Source organism: Phasianus colchicus, chromosome 13, assembly GCF_987193195.1.
Source record: "Phasianus colchicus chromosome 13, bPhaCol1.hap1.1, whole genome shotgun sequence".
Taxonomy (NCBI): Eukaryota; Metazoa; Chordata; class Aves; order Galliformes; family Phasianidae; genus Phasianus; species Phasianus colchicus.
Window position 1 is genome coordinate 15,637,111 of NC_143448.1, and position 17,933 is coordinate 15,655,043.

The 17,933-nt window shown below is 39.0% G+C and overlaps 2 protein-coding genes across 21 annotated transcripts in view; one reads left to right on the top strand and one right to left on the bottom strand.

Moving 5' to 3' along the window:
- Positions 1–17,933, bottom strand: part of LOC116243858 (uncharacterized) — a 654,784-nt gene that overhangs the window by 578,285 nt on the left and 58,566 nt on the right. For 19 of the 20 annotated variants that reach the window (XR_016470628.1, XR_016470627.1, XR_016470625.1 and 16 more), the window contains exon 4: positions 5,929–6,023. The gene's annotated coding sequence lies outside the window, so the exon portion shown is untranslated. Of the gene's footprint in view, positions 1–5,928; positions 6,110–17,933 lie in introns of those variants that run through there. The other variant, XR_016470630.1, reaches the window with a different exon arrangement.
- Positions 1–17,933, top strand: part of CDYL2 (chromodomain Y like 2) — a 55,272-nt gene that overhangs the window by 14,737 nt on the left and 22,602 nt on the right. Inside the window, exon 3 of the mRNA XM_031615513.2 lies at positions 15,724–16,318. Coding sequence (XP_031471373.2) covers positions 15,724–16,318 — 595 coding nt within the window. The remainder of the gene's footprint in view (positions 1–15,723; positions 16,319–17,933) is intronic.

Consider the following 17,933-nt stretch of genomic DNA (forward strand, 5'->3'; position numbering starts at 1 on the left):
ACCCTGAAATAAAAATATTCACATCTTTCCAGAACGCTTATAGTGTCAGCAGTGACGGTGCTCTTTCAGGAAAATGAAGACATCCTTGAACACACAGGGCTTGCTGTGTCTGTATGATGGATCTGCGCTGTTCATTTTTTGTGTGCATGTAGTCCAAGAAAGAAGTAGATCTCCCATGTGGCACATGGATAAGGCAGTCACTTCTTTCCCCAGCCAGGACACATGATTTAGGCAGGTGCAGCAATTTCAAGATGATTCCTAATCCCAAAGCACTTGTTCTACGCTAAAAGCTCAAAGGCCCTTCTTCCCCTGTGCTTAGTCCTGCTCTGTTCGCTTCCAACCCCACCCTCTCCCCTCCTGTTGTGCTTCTGTGTGGTTTTATAAGGACAGGGACTTCTAAACTTTAGTCAGCGAAAGAAAACTTCATTCATGCCCAGCTGCCCTGGACCAGTGAGCTCATGTACCAATAATGCAAACTACTGACTGAATTTACCCCACGGAGTTCCCTGATCTCTGAAATACAGAACTGGGTTATTTTAGTAGAAATTGATTCACGAGTCATGAATTTCGTTTGAGGAAATCATGTAAATTTTAGTTCTGTCTGCTCTGAAGTGACAGCAGTTCTTTTACATTCCCCAGCAGTCTCAACAAACTAGTTAGTAAGTTTGAGGTTGAGAAGAAAACGTTGTCACTTCTTCATTTGCTGCAAGTTTTATGGTGAATCACGTGTGCCTAGTGAATGGTTTCTCAGGTCAGCAAAACCAGCCCCTTCCTTATTTTCAGGTATGTGTATTCAAGATTAATGTACTCAACTGTAGTAAAAGCCAGCAAATCCAAGGTATTTAAACTCTTTCCTTACATTTGATTAGTGTTTTACGTGCGGCTGTCAGTGTACTCCTAATGTATTTTAATTGGTTTAATTAGCATTTCTACATTCATGGCAAGTGTTCTTAAAAAATCAAATGCTGAGAATTTCATTACTGAAGGCAAATTCCTGAATTTTTACCTTCATACATGAGTTCTTTGTAGGGTTTTGCCCTGCCTGGTGTTATGACCCAATAAATTCAGATAAACAGCCAGCACTTGAACTTTTCACAAACAGATGAGAATATTCCTGTCCTGTTTCAGAAGGAAAGGGTACAGATTTATGTGGATGTAAAGCAGTTTGTAGACAGATGTGGGCAATTATTTAGCAGTATGCAATAATCCAGTAGAGCACAGGGGGAAGCTGTTTGCTTTGTCTGTATGACTGAACACATGGGTACAGATTAAAGACAATAAGTAGTATAGCAGGAATAAAATGGGGACACGGACTTGAACACCACATATCTTCCTTTTAGTTAACTTTGCCTTTGCCTTTAGTCACAATTGTCCCACCCTCAAGAGGTAGGTTCTTATTCTAGCAATGAAACAAAGAAAACGAATGACTTGTATTGGTCTGCTGAATGCAGCCATTGCAATCTTGCACATCCTAAAAATTTTCTCCCTCAAAATGATACGAAATACATAAATTTGAACTTCAAACACAGGTAGTGAACCCTAGCATCTGTGATGAAGGTTTAAAATATGGCTTCTGAAGCAGCTACAAAATTTTAGACGGAGCCATCACATTAGCACCAAAATTTTACAAAACTTAAAGAAATATGGAGACCATCTGTGCAGTTAGCTGCAAACTACTTTGCAGGATTTAAGGTTTGGAGAATTAAATTAGCTACCAGAGATACAAAAGGAGCCAGTGGCTGGAAATTTACCCTACATAAATTAGAAATGAGAAGCACTTTTTAACATTAAGGTTCTAGCATTTTATTTATAGCACTTAGGAAGATTTACCAACAGTAAAGTGCGTTTTCTGTGAATCATTTCAAATTAAGATGTGATGATCTTCTAATAGATGTGGTTTAACTAAATCAGGATTTGGGACCTGGAACGGAACTGCTGGATGTAAAACATTCCCGTGTAGCCCAAGACAGGCTGGATGGATATAGTTGTCCCTACTGGCCTTCAGATCTATGAATCTGTGAGTCTGTAACTAATGCCATGACAGACAAACAATCAAGTCTGGGCCATCACACTGCAAAGAAACATAGTTCCCCTTAAATGAATGTCACTCCAGTTGCATTGGTATTTCTGCTATGTTGTGGCATATAAAACTTATTCTAGATCTGTGCTCTACTGTTTTTTCAAAATGTCATCAAGGCTCTACATCCCCAGCAGTTTTATAGCCACAGCCCAATTGTTTATCAAAAGAAGACAGCATTCGCAGCATAGAAAAAAATGTTGTGGTATCATATGCCATTCACTCTGGAAAGTCATTCTTATTGTAATGGCTTTCAGTTTAGCCTGTACTACACTGTAAGCTTATGCTAGAAATGCTAGCTTAGAAAGCTGGAAAGCTCAAGCTTAAACATGGGGAGTCTTTCACTGCTATTCTTGTGACATCTGATGAACAGGATATTATAGCTTTTTATTTCAAACAGTGGCTAAAAACCTTTAGTTTTAAGGAAGGCATGATGACGACATCAAGGATAAGTTCACTTCTGTGACTATATGATAAAGTACAAATCACTCTTACGTGGTAGTAATTTCACTACTTTATACTGTGACCAATTCAGCATCTAATTCTTTAGGATTATAGATTTTCTCACTGTGCACGAAGCATATGTACACTATCACAGGGTGCCATTCATTGAGCAATGCCGGCAATTACCTACATAGGTAGATTTCGCATTGCTGACTATGAAGCCTGTAAGCAGATGGATATTTGAAAGGGGAAGGAGCCCAGGTTCTAAACTACAAACTCTGGAGTAGAAGAGAAGTAGAAGCCTGATAAATCTCTTTGCTTTGTAAATATCTACTGTAAAAAAATTGAAGCCAAATAGATTCTTACATGAAAGAAAATAGGCAATTATGTGTTCATTCCTCAGGCAAAACTGAAGTGGCTTATTGATTAACTTGGACAGGGCTCTCTGTTGTTAATACATGTAGTATTTAGAAAAGTTTAAAAAGAAAAACAAGTACATCACCAAAGAGTTGAAAGTCAAGAGATTTTCTGACATTTTGATTGTTATTTTGACTAAAATTATTTGATATTATATAGCCATTGGGGGAAGGCACTAAACACTTAAGTGTTCCTATGTGAGTAAGAAGTATTTCCAGGAAAACGTAGGAGATGTACAGGTGACTCATATGCTTCGTTCTCCCACACTGTCACCTTCAGAAGCAGTTTAGAGAGAAACTGAAGGATATTCCATTCAGTTTTCCCCAGCTGTCCTTTAACTAGCTTGTATCCCTGCATGTGTTGTAAAATATCTCAGGTTGCCTTTAGAAGTAATTCATAGGTGTGAACTTGCCTTTTAAAATCTGCAGTGTCTGTAATTGTGCACATTCATAGGATGAGCGAAGCAGAAATGGTAAAGATAACATAGCAGACAGCATTGCACATTTTGTATCTGTCCTGCACTGCACAGTGCATATTCTGAGTGCTGCATGTGACATTCAGCAGCCCAGGGCAAGGTCTTTTCCAGAATAACACCAAATTTTCATACTGCAAAACTCACATCACTGGGTTCAGAGCATACTCAGTCTCATTAGCACTGATCTGACAGACACCCCGTACAAGATTTTCTGATCAATATTCTGACCATTTAATTTTAAGAACAAATTCAACGTTACGGCACACTGCATATTAAAGGGAAGTGCTCACAGCTCCAGGCTCCACCTGCTATGCTATTAAATAATAGCAATGATCATTAGTATCCATGTAGTAGGATAGATTTGTATCATGCTTTGTAACTATGAAAATAACATTTCAGAGTAGTGATGGAGCAAATACGCGCTGCTCCCTAGGGAAGTTCTCTGATTATTTAAAGACAAACTATCAGTTTGTTTAAATCCTTTTTCCATGACCACCAGAAGTTTCTTGTTTCCTTGGAATCCAACCAAACACGTTAACCATGTACATACCATCTTGAAATATTCCAAACAGCTACATAAAATACTTTTTTCTTCTTATCTAGAAGGCAAGCTTAGTTATAGTTAATCAATCTCAGTTAATGTTCCTAAACATAATCCAAAAGGATGAGGTTTTGTTCTTTTGTTAGGCTACACCTGACAAGCATGATAAAAGAAGAGTTCCATGTTATGAGTCTCCTACTCCTCCCAAGTATGCTAGGAACTTTCTGGTCTTTTCAGTACATTGCACTGCATGATCTACTCCAAAACTACCAAATGCAAGCAGCAACGAACACTAACATTAAATGCAGAAATGCAGTGTCAGTTAAACAATCTTTTTTCCTATTTCGATATTACTTATTAGGATTCCAAACAGGTTTACTTCATTTTGTTTTTCATTTTTTGGAATTCTTTACGTGGGAGTTATTGCAAAGCACCTTTCCCATTTTCAACAGCAGGTCTGAGATCACTGTACAGAGGAGGAGTTCTTTTCAGATAAAAAATAAGGAAGTGTGGTTGAGGTGGCAAGGAGGACTTGAAACACAAGCTTGGATTTTCAAACCCCACCAAAGCATTCTGCTCTGAATTCTCTTACCGTCTCTGTAGAAAATTCTGGATTAAATATGAGAATTGCATTTTCATTAGCATGATTCCTCCTATCTTTGTGGTAAATATATGGTAACTAATCTCTCTTACTGTCTTTATTTCCTCCATGTTGGATGAAGAGCAGAAATACAGCTGCTTTCATGGTGTGTTGTTTGTTCACAGCCCAGTTTACCACACATTGCCTTGTTCTGCTCGTACCATAAATAGTGAGTGCTCATCCAAACAGTGAAAGCACACAGCTGTTACTTTAAATGGGGACAACTGCTTCACAATGTATCTCACTATTAAAAATGCCCATTTAACCTGGTGATCAGCTGGCCTTGGTCCTCCAAGCCATCTCTGTCCTGTCCATCCATGAGCAAAATGCTCTTGCTGTCTGACCTGTAAGTCAGCAATTCCTGGTGATACAGGGTCAAGGAAGGGAGGAAGTTCAGAGCTGCTTATGGGAAGCTCTCTTCCAGCAGCCTGGTACATCTAAACACCCTAATAGAGTCAGATCATACACCCACTTCTACAGATTGAACAGAACTCAATTTCCAAATGCAGCTGCTTTTCCAAATGGAAATGAATTAATAAATTAGTAAACGATGAGTAAATATTTTGGGCAAAATTATATATTGCAGAATCAGAGAATAATTTAGGTTGGAATGGACTTGTAGAACTCATCTGATTCAGCCCCTTGCTCAAAGCAGCACCAATTTAATTAGTTCACTCAGGATCCTGTTCAGGCAAGTTCTGAGCATCTCCAAGGATGGATATTCCATGGTTTCTCTGGGCACCTGTTCCAGTATTGGACTACATGTAGTTTGTGTCAGACATGACTGTGGGAACACCTCAAGACTATCACGGATTCATGAGAAGATTAATTAGATGCAAGAATCATGAGATTTTCTAACAACTTATTAGCCATTTGTAATTCCATAAACCATTTGCAAGTGGAAACCTAGTATTAAGTGTGACCCAAAGGTATCTTGCACTAAATTGTGAATTTAAGTTTCTGTTCATAAACTATCTGCAAAACAGTATGAGTTTTGGAGCACCAGTGTGTGTTGGTCTCAGCACTAACTCTCAATTAATAATAAGCAGACAGCTGCAGCCTTCACAGCTTTGGTTTGTGGCTGGCATAGTGCCACACAGAGAACATATACTAGCCTAATCCTAGTGAGACAAATGTGGGGAATAAATCTAAGAAACCCCACATTTATAAAAATATAGTGCCCCATTCTACGGAGGCACAGGAAACAAAGCTCTTTCCTTTACCATTGCTGGAAATGCATCCAGGAGCAGCTGAGGTATTAAGACAACCGCCAAGTTAGGAATCTGACTAACAAATGGATGGAAAATTTCCTCAGTAATGTATTCACTACTTACATATTCAATAGTGCTCCAAGCGCAGACATTTCTAAATGGTTCCTCAGCTCCATCAGAGTTCCAGTCCACTCCGACGCTCAGTACACATCAGTGATCTATCAAGAGAAAGAGAAGGCAACAGTCAGCATAGAGAGGTGGCTTGTCCCTCCACAGCAACCCCCTCAGTGATCCCACAGGCACTCTGAGCAGGATCTGTACAACTGCCAGAGAAACTCCAATGTGGTTTCTTGGGATCTCATTGGAACGGGAATGGATTCCATTCTATCTCAACCACTGTGGCTGGAGGTACAGACAGTGCTTGGCTGAACCCACCAGGATTAACGAAGGTCTCACCAATTAATGCTTCTTTGCCTTTGTCAGAGGGGTTTTGAGGTGCGATGCCGCATGGAGGCCATAAGGTGCAGTCAGTCTGAGCCACTGCAGGGACAGGCACTGCACAAGCAGTGTGCTGCTGCCCTTCACCTCCACCTACAGCAAGCATCCTCCCCAGGGAGTCCACGCAATGGCTTTGAATCACACTGATATATTAAATCAATAGGTAGGCTTTCACTCCTTCATGTCTCCCATGCACAGCACCATCCCCACTTCCTGAAGGCAGGTTTCTAACTAGCCACACTGTGAGGTGTGTTTAAATGCATCAGTCTGACAAATGCTAGCAGCTTTTGTAACTTACTGCCCTAACTACTGTCCCTGAGATAGGGGCACTCGTAGCAAGTTACATTCACAGCAGACAAAACCCAAATCTAGAACACAAATTACATCTGCGTTAAAAATCAATGCAATAATTGAGGCTACAATTTGGTCTACTGACCATCATCTGAATACTGTTTCTGGAGGGATAATGGTGCATTATTCTTCTTTTTTGACAAATACCCTTTCACAGATAATTTTTGAAATGGTATGTGCCATTTTTCTATGGAGTTATGATGGTATCCTGGATATTGTGAAATTCTGTGCTCCTATCATGCCATTATAGCTGCCCAAAGCACATTTCTTTATTCTTCCTTCTGCTCTTTCTTTTTGGCTCACTTCTGTATTCCACCATCACATCAGCTTCATTTGTATAAGCAAGAAAATGAAAAACTCCACTGAATTCTGAAAGAAATCATTGTGTTTCATGACTTTGCTTCTCTCATTACTGCAGCTTTTTACTCAAATGATCTCCCCTTAACCTTCTTCTATATTGTACAAAGTCTCCTATTTTTAGCCTTTTCCTTCTAAAGCCCATCACTGCATGGTATTGTTCCCAAATTTGGCTGTCACTACCTTTGCTATATGGATGCTCCAAGCCAGTTGCCTCCTATTCTAGTTTGGATAAAAAGCATGAAATGGAGCTGTGATTTATCTCATCATCCCTGACCAAACATTAATGCACATGGACAGCATTCTTCATTGTCCTCTCCCTCCTGGCTCAGCCATGAATACCATCCTTGCTCATATCCAGCCTTGTAGGTTGGGAATTCTTTCAGGGTTGCTGCTCTGTCAAATATGTATTGATCATTTCAAAAATATGTGCATATCCCTGTATTACAATAGCTGGAGAACACATCCAGTCACATTACACAGCTTACTCCAAAAGAACTGCTGTTCCACATCCCTTACCTTGGAGTAACTGCCTGCTCTTCATTGTCCACTCAACATGTTTTCCAACAAACAGCTTTCATTGTTCCCAAGATACTACTGCTGTACGGGGCAAGTTCCTTGGAAATACCTACTAAGCTATTATTTTGTCCTCTTTCAAGATGACTGCAGAATTTAGTTCTACAGTGCAACTTGCAATCCCTTCAGTAAGGAGCTGGTGTTGTACAACAGCCACCTGGACTGCCCAGTGTCCCTCATAAGCCCCCCATCCCCCCATACTCTGTACCCTCTCCGTGTCTCTCATCTTCTACATGGCATCAAAGCTCTGCAATTTGAACAGTTCTCAGATATCACGCTGCATGAAGTTGGTGAAGCCTGAGCACCTGAAGCCCCTGCTAACATGGAAATCATGTCCTCAGCACCTGTGGAAATCTCAACGAAGCAAACAGCTCCTCCAAAACTGAGCTCCACTTCTTGTGGCTCAGGTCTACCACTCTTCTGTGAAAGGGATGAGAAAATATTTTTCTACCTACCACACAAGAACATGTGGTTTATTTTATGACAGCCCTACAAGCAGTATTTATAAAGCAATGAGTCACTGAGTGATAGTACAGCAGAGCAGTTCAAATATTTATTTATATGGTACTATAGCCGAACCTTTGTATTTTTTTTGTGTGGAATCTTCACTTCTGGCTAAGCTTTGGGATGCATGTAAACATGTTGAACTGAAGACCTGGCCTTGAGATGAATTTGAATGAAAGTCATATGGTACAGAAAAAGACTGAGCAAATGGTACAACAGAACACGAAAATAAGCTGGGACTGACCAAGGTAACAGGAGAACAAATTGCAAATGAACGTAACAGAAAGCAGAGCATGAACTTACTCTAATCACTTCAGGTGCAACTTTTACATAAATGGATAATTCGTTCTTATTTTTAAATACTGCTTACACATTTCCATATCTGTTTAAAAACTCGAGTATTTTAATGCATTCCAGCCAGTTTTACTGAGAGAACAGTTTTATGTTCACATAACACTGCTAAGAGTCCATTCAAGTCCTGTACCTATAAACTGCTTTTAGACAAAACCAAAATATTTTATAATTTAAGTTGCAGGGACTCCTACTTTGATTTTATTGCATCTAAGTAAACTGGGAATAGCCCTGCTGACATCGTGTAAAGGAAGCATAGGCAGAATCAGGTCCCACTAGGCTGTGCTTGTGCTCAGCTCTTCTTTTAGATGGGCACACCCTTCCCACACACAAACTCTCAGATGTTAGAAAATTGGTGAATTCCATTGAGTTCAGCAGCGAAACAGCTGATGACATAGCCATAGCTGAGAGCCATACATGTGCCCAAAACAGCCAGCTCGTGGAGCCTAGCAAAATATTTTGTCTTATGCACTTAGATTTCTCATTCATCTTTTAGTCATAAGTTCTCGCCACAGATCAATGTTCTTCTCACAAGAATGGTCCTGCTTAAAGTAAAATTCATCCACATCTCGATCACAGCACACTATCTGGATTTTGAAATCTCAACGACAGTAGATAGGAACAACATTATTTTTTCCCTTGTTGGTCTACACACCAAGAAAACACCCGGTGTTTCTGCACTTAATGTGTGCACTGTAACATACAAAACAAATTTAGCACTACAGTAGAAGTTACCAGCTGCACTTTACTATGGAAATAAAAGCATTCTTTATCAAAATGAAGTGTTCTAAATAGGACTCTAACAGGTTCATTCTGAAAGCAATTGTGCTATCTCATTTGTAGTGGGCATTTGATCATAACTGACTTTAATTTTTAATACAGAGGACATTTGCTATGCCATGCTTCTTGCTTTCCCTTCTGTAAGAAACACGAACCCTCAAAACCAATCAGGAACTGATTTATTGTAGAAAAGAAAGCACTGATTTGATAAATGCAGTGCATCATTATGCTTTAAAATAAACAGAAAACCCGATGGTCTTTGATTTTCCACATATGTTGATTAACATTTCTAAGTGAAGGGGATTTAAACCATTTACTGAGGAGCAGACCTAACGGGCACTTTGCATAAACAATTATTTTGATGGCAGGGATGCAGAGTTTGACTGCAAAGGAAAAAGTACTGCTCTTGTGATACATAAAATGCATTGTCAAGATGACCATAGCCAACTGCTCAAGAGTATCTCTATTTTTAGGACACTTTTGTACCTTAGAAAACTGATTTGCTTTTGAAATGGAATCTTTCAGTACATTTTACAAAATGATTAAATTCAAGAAGTACCAGCTGTTTGCTACACAACCTATCAACAACAAGCCCAGGGCAGAAATATGTTCTGCATTGTTAACGTATCCAGCATGAAAAGGTTTATATGATGTAATTGTCTACAACTACGGGGACTACATGTGTTGACGAGGAAGTCCCTCCCAGGTCCCCACATCAGTTTTTAATTTTCTAGTCCTTTCCAAAGGGATAGTATTGGTCCTTACAAAAATCCCCTTCCACAATTAGAAGATTCCTATGTATATTACTATTCCGATCTGCTCAAAAGCCACAGTGATTCTGGCACTTCCACTACAGGCACTGTTTGCACACGTATACCTAAATATCCTAATAAAGACAGTGATTTTGATGATATCATTAAAGTTGCAGTGGGAGAGGAGGATGGCTTTTAGAGATTGAGTATGAGGACTGTGAATTCTGAACAGGAGAAGGCTGCAAAGAGCACAACTAGAAGACAAGGCCATGTACTTGTCCATCTCAGATCTGTGTGTGTCTGTTGCAGGACGTGTGGTTTGCAACCATGTTTAACCTGAGGCTCATGGGTGTCAGTGAAAATACGGAACTTTTAGAATGTCACTAGCAAGCTTGGTGCCTCTTCTGATTCTGAGAAGATTATAAAAAGCTAGAAATCCATAAAAAAAGAAAAAAGGAAGAGAATAAAAAGCAGTGTCTTTGTGACATGAGCAGGGTAGGGTGTGCACTGAACTTCATGGGAGATGTCAGTTGATATTTTACCTGTGAAGAGGGACATCTTCCCATTTATTTTATGACTCTGTAGACCTTCTGCTTTCATTTCTTCCAGGTAACTATATGAGTTTATTCTTGGGGAGCATCTGTAGCTGGTACATTGATTGGATTTACCCTGTTTTAAAGTGGTGGATCAGATCTGAAGAGACACCCAACATTAATTCCACCATTATTTTTCTAACTAACCCTTTCAGAAGATACCTTCCCATATTTTTCATACATCTGGAACAAATGCTCTGAATTAGCAGGTTTTGAGAAAATAAATAAAACTACAAGAGAAACACATCATATATACAAGCAAGCAAGAGATTCAGAACTAATGAATACATTATTTTTTAAAGAGAAGATAAGAAAAAGGAGGTAGTTAGGGCAGTAATGAATTGTTAGAAAACAAACATGTTGAATCAGATGGCATTTATCTCTCTCAGAAGTCTTACTGCCTTTCTTGGCGCCTTCTTCAAACACCCATCTATATCCCTTCCAACAGCCTGAGGCACAACATGGGACAAAGACCTCCAAAGAAAAAAAACAACATATAAAACAGTATGAGTGCTGTAATTCAGAGTAATGAGAAGCAGTTTTTCTAGTGTGTCTTGAAACCAGTCCACGCTCTGTACTGTATGCTAAAAGAGACCATCTGAACATCACAGATTACAGTTTAAATTGTTTATATAGATATGCATTGACAAAGAAGGGATGACTTGTAATTGTTTTGGAGAGACTAAGAAGACATGTGGTATTCCAAACCTTTCTGGAAATTGCTGAAATACCTCCTCCTGGAAGGTATTTTCTGAGAGCATAAAGATTTTTTACGGATGCTCTGCAGAGCTCCTGTGAACTGTGAGATGAGTATGCTGTGCTCTGATTTTACACATCTATCTACAGAAATACTTCAGGAGGAATCACCCTTCTTAACTTGGCCTACATTTTTCTTTAAGTTGACAATAACACTGTGTGGTTCACTGGGTGAGTTTGACCCTGAGACTTTTGTGAAGGAGGAAACTGTATATTATGCTCAGCATGTATAAGCTCTTGATCACTAGATTATATCGTAAAGTTCTTGAAGCTCCTCATATTTGCACTGTAATCAATTGAGATATTTTAAATTTCACATTAAGTTTAGAATGTAAATTATTTAAACAAAAGGAGTTCATTTATGACTTTATCTTCATTTCTGCCATTGTGAATACTGCTAAGTTTACTTGGAAGCTAGAGAATCTGATGCAAATGCACATGCACAGGCTCTGTGGTCTTCTTCTATTTGTCCTCTTAAAACATACCTATATAGTAACATATCAGCACCCCAAGTCTCCAGAATTAGTAGAGACAGAGACAGAGATTCCAGGCAAGTAATGGTATATGTCAGTTCTAGCACTCTCTTAACTGTGATACCCCTCTGTTACACTTTGTCTGCACTCATTTCAGTTTTATTAGATGTAACCACTTGGTTTTCCAACCAAATATACTGAATTTAGAGATTTGGCAAAGTGTAACTACCAAGGTCACTTTCAGGAAGATTTTATTGAGTTCTCACTAAAGATAGAACGGGGGAAAATGGAAAATCAGACAGTGAAGCCGTAGGTGTTTTCTGCATATTCCCAAGACTGTGCATTGTTTGTTCTAGGAAGGGATGAAATTATTTCTATTAATCACTAGCTGTCACAGAATTATTTCTCATTAAGAAAACTCATATGAACTTGTGTAACCTGAAGTCAATGCAGAAAGGTTATTACTTTATATATTACCTGTTAAAACGAATATATATCATTTAATATATTTTCTAAGTTATGTTTATTATTACTGTGGACCATGAATATAAGGAAAATGGGACAGACTGTACCAGGTGTGGATAACAAACTGATATTTATGCTTACACTGAAGCACTTCACTGTATGCAGTGAAAGAACACGGTGGTACTCCAACAGTGATAAAAATTGATGGAGAACTTAAAGCCCTGAGAAAGAGAAGAGACCATGTTGAGAGGTCAAGGATGTTTGATGCCACCCTCAAATGCATCTAGGAACAAGCAATAAGATGGTAGTGAGAACAAGGCAAATGTCTACTCAGACTTTGTGTACACCATTAGTCAAGGCAGTGGTTATGGTGGCTGGACCGAAAAACTCAGTGACAATAATTTTGGATCAGCCTGCATTTTTTTTTTAATTTTTATTTAATTTTAACTGAACTCCTTACAGAGTTGGGGTTGATCAGAAACAAAACATTTTGTATATATTTTACTTAGTGCCTCTTTGTTCAGTTAAATTTGAAGTGAAACCCTCATAGTTTTGTTCTGAAAATGCTGTCATGAAATGCTTAGTCTTTCCCAAATATATTTGCTTACTGGATAATTTTTTGAAACCATTTATTAAATTTGACCCAATTTCATAAATACTTCTCACTATGTGTTGTTTTGAACTGGTTAATCACATTCTCCATTGCCAGTATTTTGTTTCCAGAAACAAAGACTACTAATGTTTTTCCTCCTTTCATCCTCTTAATTGAAATTCATAATGCCTCATCACCAAAATAGTTCAGTGCTTTCCAAAATAAAAAACGCTTTCCAAGGAACCTCCTCCCTTCACTTTCCCTCCTTGTATTAGCACAACAGTGTGCAAATGAGTAAAGAGTTTGGATAAACTTAACCATATCTCCACGAGGGAAAAAAGGTAAGCTTGAAGAGTTGTTTTAATATGCATTTCTGAAAATGGCAAGTTATTTGGCATCCTTTCTGAGGTTCTTCCTTTGGAAAGCAAGTGGGAGAATGCAGAGACCCAAGTTGCTCTGACAGAGCATTAACCTGACGCAGTTTGTTCCCAATACAAGCTCCTCAATAAAAGTGGAGGGAAGTGCCTGCATTGTGCAGCTCTTACAGAGGAGTGCTAAGCTGAATTACTTTGCAATAGTGATAGCTGTGGTCTACTGAGTTTTGCAGCTATTTAATTTTTTCCCCATTATATATATTTATATATGTGTGCGTTGCTCCTTGTTATACTGAGCTGTAGTAATTAAAGTAACAAATCCACAGACAACCAGTGGCCACCACGGAGTTCCACAGTTTGATGTAGGGTCTCACCAGCTAGATAGGAGGACAAGGAGTATTTTAAAGGCAGGAATCATTTGAACAGCTGCTCACTATAAAGATCATACGTCTATGAGTTTGACAGCTGAAAGTCTCCGAACAGGAACAGAAAAGTGCCAGTTCATTTTTTTTCTGAGTACTCTTCTTCTTTTCAAACAAATGATCTCAAACTTGCCTTCAGTTAATTGTTTTGCCACACTGAGCAATCCTGAAGGGGACTGTGCTAAATTCAGAACAAAGATGATTCCTTGCTTTGCTTCTAGAGAGGCACTGTGCAAGACAGCACAAGGATGAGTTGTTTGGGTGCTGCAGTCGAGTGCCCAGGAGATGGAGGAAAGCTGTCCACTCTGACTCAGACACAGATATCTTAGTGCTGTTCCCATGTAAATGAATTGGGATAGGAGTATAATGTTTAGAAACTAATTACATTTAGACTCCTTTGGGGAACCCACCACGATTTCTATGAATGTACAGTTCCAGCCAGTGAACAGACAGAATTATTCCGCTGGTTTGCTCCAACAGGGGAGCTAAAGTGAACAATTACATACACCACGGTGATTGCCCTTCTTCAAGGTTAAATGCTCCACACAGATTCCACTGTTGTTCTTTATATGAGATGATTTTTCTTTGACAAGCAATGAAAAATAATACAGTAGCTATCCATGTGCTTATTTTTCCTAAGTTAACAACAGTACTTTTGTTTTAAAATAATGATTTTTTTATGCTGGTGGCATCCTTACCCCTCATAAGTCACATTTTCAAGAAGTAAAAAAAAAAAAAAACAATTAATCAGAAAACAAAACTTGGGAGAGACTACAAAAGGTGTTCTAATCATAGCCCATTTTCCAATAAGGGCTGCTCATGGCAGGTGTTTTTCTAACAGACTTGTTTGCTCTAGAACCCTCTCTACTTTCCCAAAGTTATCTCTTCTATGCTTAATCATTCTCACCATCACAAAGATTTTCCTAATGACTTATCTGCATTACAGCTGATGCAATTTAAACCCACGACCTGCTGTCCAGTCCACAGAGCATGGATCACAGCTATCTTCTTTGCATATCTATCTTTAACTCACTTCAGATTGTTACATTTCCCCTCTTCTCTAAAGTGAACAAACCTCTTCCAGTTTCTTTAAGGAGACAACACAGATCACTAGCTGTGCTTGGGTTTCCATATACACTCTCCCCCTACTTGTTACCAGTGCTGAGGTAGCACAAAGATTTCTTCAGCTGTACTTTCTCTTTTCCACAACATGATACCATTAACACGTGCTCAGATGGCAGACCAGTGTAGTCCTTTTGTGCAGGAATGAAAAGAGACATTTTTTTCTAATTGGTTCTCTGTTCAAGATAGTTTCAAGACATGAAGAAGGCATTTATAGGTACATAATCCTTGTGTGGGTTCAGGAGAATGATCAGAAAGCAACGGTATAGCAGGAGATGCCTTGGCTAGCTCTTTCAAACAAGAGATAGCTGAGGAGTATAACAAAAGTAGACTCATTTTACAACACATTTTCAATGAAATCATGGCTTCACCACGATTTTCAGGCTGTCCCTTGTTTTGGTTTGGTTTGTTTTTTTTTTCCACATTGGCTATTGCAGGTCCCCAGATCAGATTTGATCAGGCATTTTACATCTTTTCCTAACATTTTTAGAAGGGAGAAAGGCTTTGCTGTCAAAATACCGCTGGGGCCACTGCGTTCCTCTCATGTATTGCCAGGTCTGTTCATGAGAATTCTTTGTCAAACAGAAACATGTAACTCCAATTCCTAAATGCTATGTCAAGCAGTTTATACACACACCAATTAGACTCTCATCAGCAGTCAGCATGCTCCATATAGGATCCAATGGGAATATGGTGTTGGACTGCATCCTATGAAATTAAGATAAGTTTTAATCAGTAAAATAGGCTGCTGCATTTTGGCCAGCTTGGGTAGGCTTTCAGTGTCAGAGTCATTTCAGATTTTAGGCACTGTATTGTAGGGGCTGAATCTCATGAATACTAAAGCTGCTTTACAGTGTCAAGGAGGCCTTTGTAGCTGCCAACGAAGAACGTATTTCTCACGACCAAAGTATTTTTATATCTAATATGATACTTCTTTGTTTTTTTCTTTCAGGTGGAGAGGATTGTAGACAAAAGGAAGAACAAGAAGGGCAAATGGGAATATCTCATCAGATGGAAAGGTTACGGAAGCAATGAAGATACTTGGGAACCTGAACATCATCTCCTACATTGTGAGGAATTTATTGATGAGTTCAATGGACTACATGTTAGTAGAGAAAAGCGATCGAGACATGGAAAACAGACCAGTACTACAAAATTTTTACGGGAAAGCCGAGGGTCATCTCTTGAGAAAATATCACATAGACCTTCTGAATCTGGGAAGGCAAAAGGGTCAGCACACAAAAGGAAGAGAATTAATCCTTCTCTACAAAAACAGAAACGAGGATACACAGCAAAGCCAGCATCTGCTAATGACAGGGCTGCTAAAACTGTAACTTACCGAACTACTCCCAGCGGTTTACAGATCATGCCACTGAAAAAGCCACAGAATGGTCTGCAGAATGGAGATGGCAGTCATGAAAAGGATTCTAGACATTTTGGGAATGGCTCACAACAGCAAAACATGGATATAAATGATCATGAAGGAGAACAAAATTTGCCCAGCGTGTTGGAAGTTAGTAATGAATCGCCTGTTGTGAACGGAATTGGTATGTGATTTCAACAACTACAGTCTTTTGAGGGGGGGTTAATTGCAGAAACTGCAAAGTCCACTCCTGGAATAGTGATTGTCATGCTACACAAGAGATATGGTGTGAAGCACATAAGTTTCACATTCCTTCCCAATTCCTTACGGTATTTTCCTCAGTTAGTATCTCTCCTCCTCTTTTCTATGGAGTGAGGCAAAACGGTGTGGGCTGTATTGCATGGCACTGCAGTGTAAAGTTCTTACGAGGACATGATGACAAGGCATGTAGTAGGAACGACGGCTGAGGTATGAAATTATGTTCGTCTATATTATCAAGTGCCAAGTCACTGATTGGTTGTGTGTGCACAGACCTAGCGGTCTACAAAGATCAGAATCATTTTATGACATAATACCACTCTCGCTAACACATCCTCGTAAGTGTGTCCAGAGTAACATTCAAGGTCTTCAGGATTAATGCTTTTCAGTACTGAGGAATAATCAGACTTTCCAGACTCTCACCTTTGGCACTGACTAGAAATGTCAGAACTTGCAAGACATTTTCTAGTGGAAGATAGACAGCCTTGAAGTGAACTAGATGATTTGACTATAGGAGAAGTTTATTTCTAATCATAGTTACTGACTGGCTTAATTCACAAGTAATAAGCTACCAGAGAGCAGAAATTTATGTTCTCTGTAACGTATTACGCAGTTTAATGCAACTGTATATCTTCTCATTATCTAGCTACGTCCTATCTTTTTTTCAGCCTATATAACCCACAGCATAGATGATGCTTTGTAGCAGAAACTTCCATACATGACATCCTATAAGATCAACTTTTAGAATGTTTGGTTGTATTTCTTTATTTTGTTGCTTTCATGGACTTATTTTTGACCTTTGCTTTCGGTGTGTGTGTTTTTTCAAATACCTTTTAAAAACAGCAGGAGCTGCTCCAAATGATTTCCTACTGCTTACTGATATAGTAGCAAAACAATCTTTTGAGTATTATTTTTTTCTGCTCTTACACACTGCATAAAGGTTTTCATTGAGTGATACACAGTTGCTCTTAGTTACTTTTCCCTTCCAGTTGCAGTTAATTTAGAGCACAGCTATATGTATGATTCCTTTCATTATGCATTTAATCTGCTTTACTGCTGCCAATTCACCTTTTTGTTATGACTCACTGGAGCTCTTCAAAATCTTTCATAGTATTTACTCTACTTATTTGGTATTCTCTTCAAAATTTCCTCTCATACTTCTCTTCTCAGTTCATTAATACGTACATTAAATAAATTAATCCTTCTGCAGGTCCTTGGGGCAGCCACTACTAATCATCTGACATGATGAAAAGTAACCATTTGTTCCAATTATTTATTTTTATTAGCCACTTTCCATAGCCCATGATAGCGCTCATTTCCTTAACAGCTTCTTGTGAATCTCCCGGCCAAAAACTTTTCAGAAGTCAACATAAATCATAACACCCAGCTTTCCATTCTTCACTCTCCCAGCGACCTGAAAAACTCTCCTTGCTTTGGGAAGCAGAGCTGCCTTGCCCAGTCTTACTAGTTACATCTTAGAATGGCTGGGGGCTTGTGATGCAGACATCAGCTATCTCATTAGAGATACACTAGCATGTACA